Here is a 918-nt window from a genome sequence, read left to right as displayed (position 1 = left end):
AGAGACGGGGTTTCACCGTGTTAGCCAGGATGGTCTCGATCTCCTGATCTCGTGATCCACCCGTCTCGGCCTCCCAAAGTGCTGGGATTACAGGCGTGAGCCACCGTGCCTGGCGAAACTCCATCTCAAAAAAAAAACAAAAACAAAAAGGAAAGGAAACTGGCCTGTGTGCTTTAGCAGGGTGTTTTCCTCTGCCTGTTCTGCTCAGAGCCTTGGAAGAAAGTTTGCTATAATGGAGGTGGCACAGGCCTCAATCATCTGCTTTTGGGGCTTGAGAGGGACATGGAAAGGCTGTCCCAATGTTTGTTTCTGGTCCTCTTTGTTCTCTCATGCAGGTGATTGTGATGTCAGCTACGATGGATGTGGACCTGTTCTCTCAGTATTTCAATGGCGCCCCCGTCCTCTACCTAGAGGGTCGGCAGCATCCGATCCAAGTGTTTTATACCAAACAGCCTCAGAATGATTACCTGCACGCCGCGCTTGTCTCAGTCTTCCAGATCCACCAGGTATGGTGTTGGGGGGCAAATTCCCAAAAAGTTCTCTTTTATCTTGCAGTTGGTAGTGAGAACATTGAGCCTTAAAAAGCAAAGCTACTCAATAAAAAAACAACTTTGTGAGTTGTGTCATCAACATGAATAAGGAGGCCAGGCATGGTGGCTCATGCCTATAATCCCAGCACTTTGGGAGGCCAAGGCGGGCAGGTCACCTGAGGTCAGGAGTTCAAGACCAGCTTGGCCAACATGGTGAAACCCCATCTCCACAAAAATACAGAAATTATCCAGGCATGATAGCGGGCGCCTGTAGTCTCAGCTACTTGGGAGGCTGAGGCAGGAGAATCGCCTGAACCCAGGAGGTGGAGGTTGCATTGAGCCGAGATCGCGCCACTGCACTCCAGCCTGGGCGACAGAGGGCGACTCT

At 51.0% G+C, this 918-nt stretch overlaps 1 protein-coding gene across 2 annotated transcripts in view; it reads left to right on the top strand.

Annotated features, from left to right (window-relative positions):
* Positions 1–918, top strand: part of DHX33 (DEAH (Asp-Glu-Ala-His) box polypeptide 33) — a 34,485-nt gene that overhangs the window by 13,019 nt on the left and 20,548 nt on the right. For both annotated transcript variants that reach the window (XM_011958412.1, XM_011958411.1), the window contains one exon: positions 336–506. In XM_011958412.1, the coding sequence (XP_011813802.1) occupies positions 336–506 (171 nt within the window). The remainder of the gene's footprint in view (positions 1–335; positions 507–918) is intronic.

This window comes from Colobus angolensis, unplaced genomic scaffold (assembly GCF_000951035.1).
Source record: "Colobus angolensis palliatus isolate OR3802 unplaced genomic scaffold, Cang.pa_1.0 Scaffold47, whole genome shotgun sequence".
NCBI lineage: Eukaryota > Metazoa > Chordata > Mammalia > Primates > Cercopithecidae > Colobus > Colobus angolensis.
This window is presented reverse-complemented; position numbering and strand designations above follow the sequence as displayed.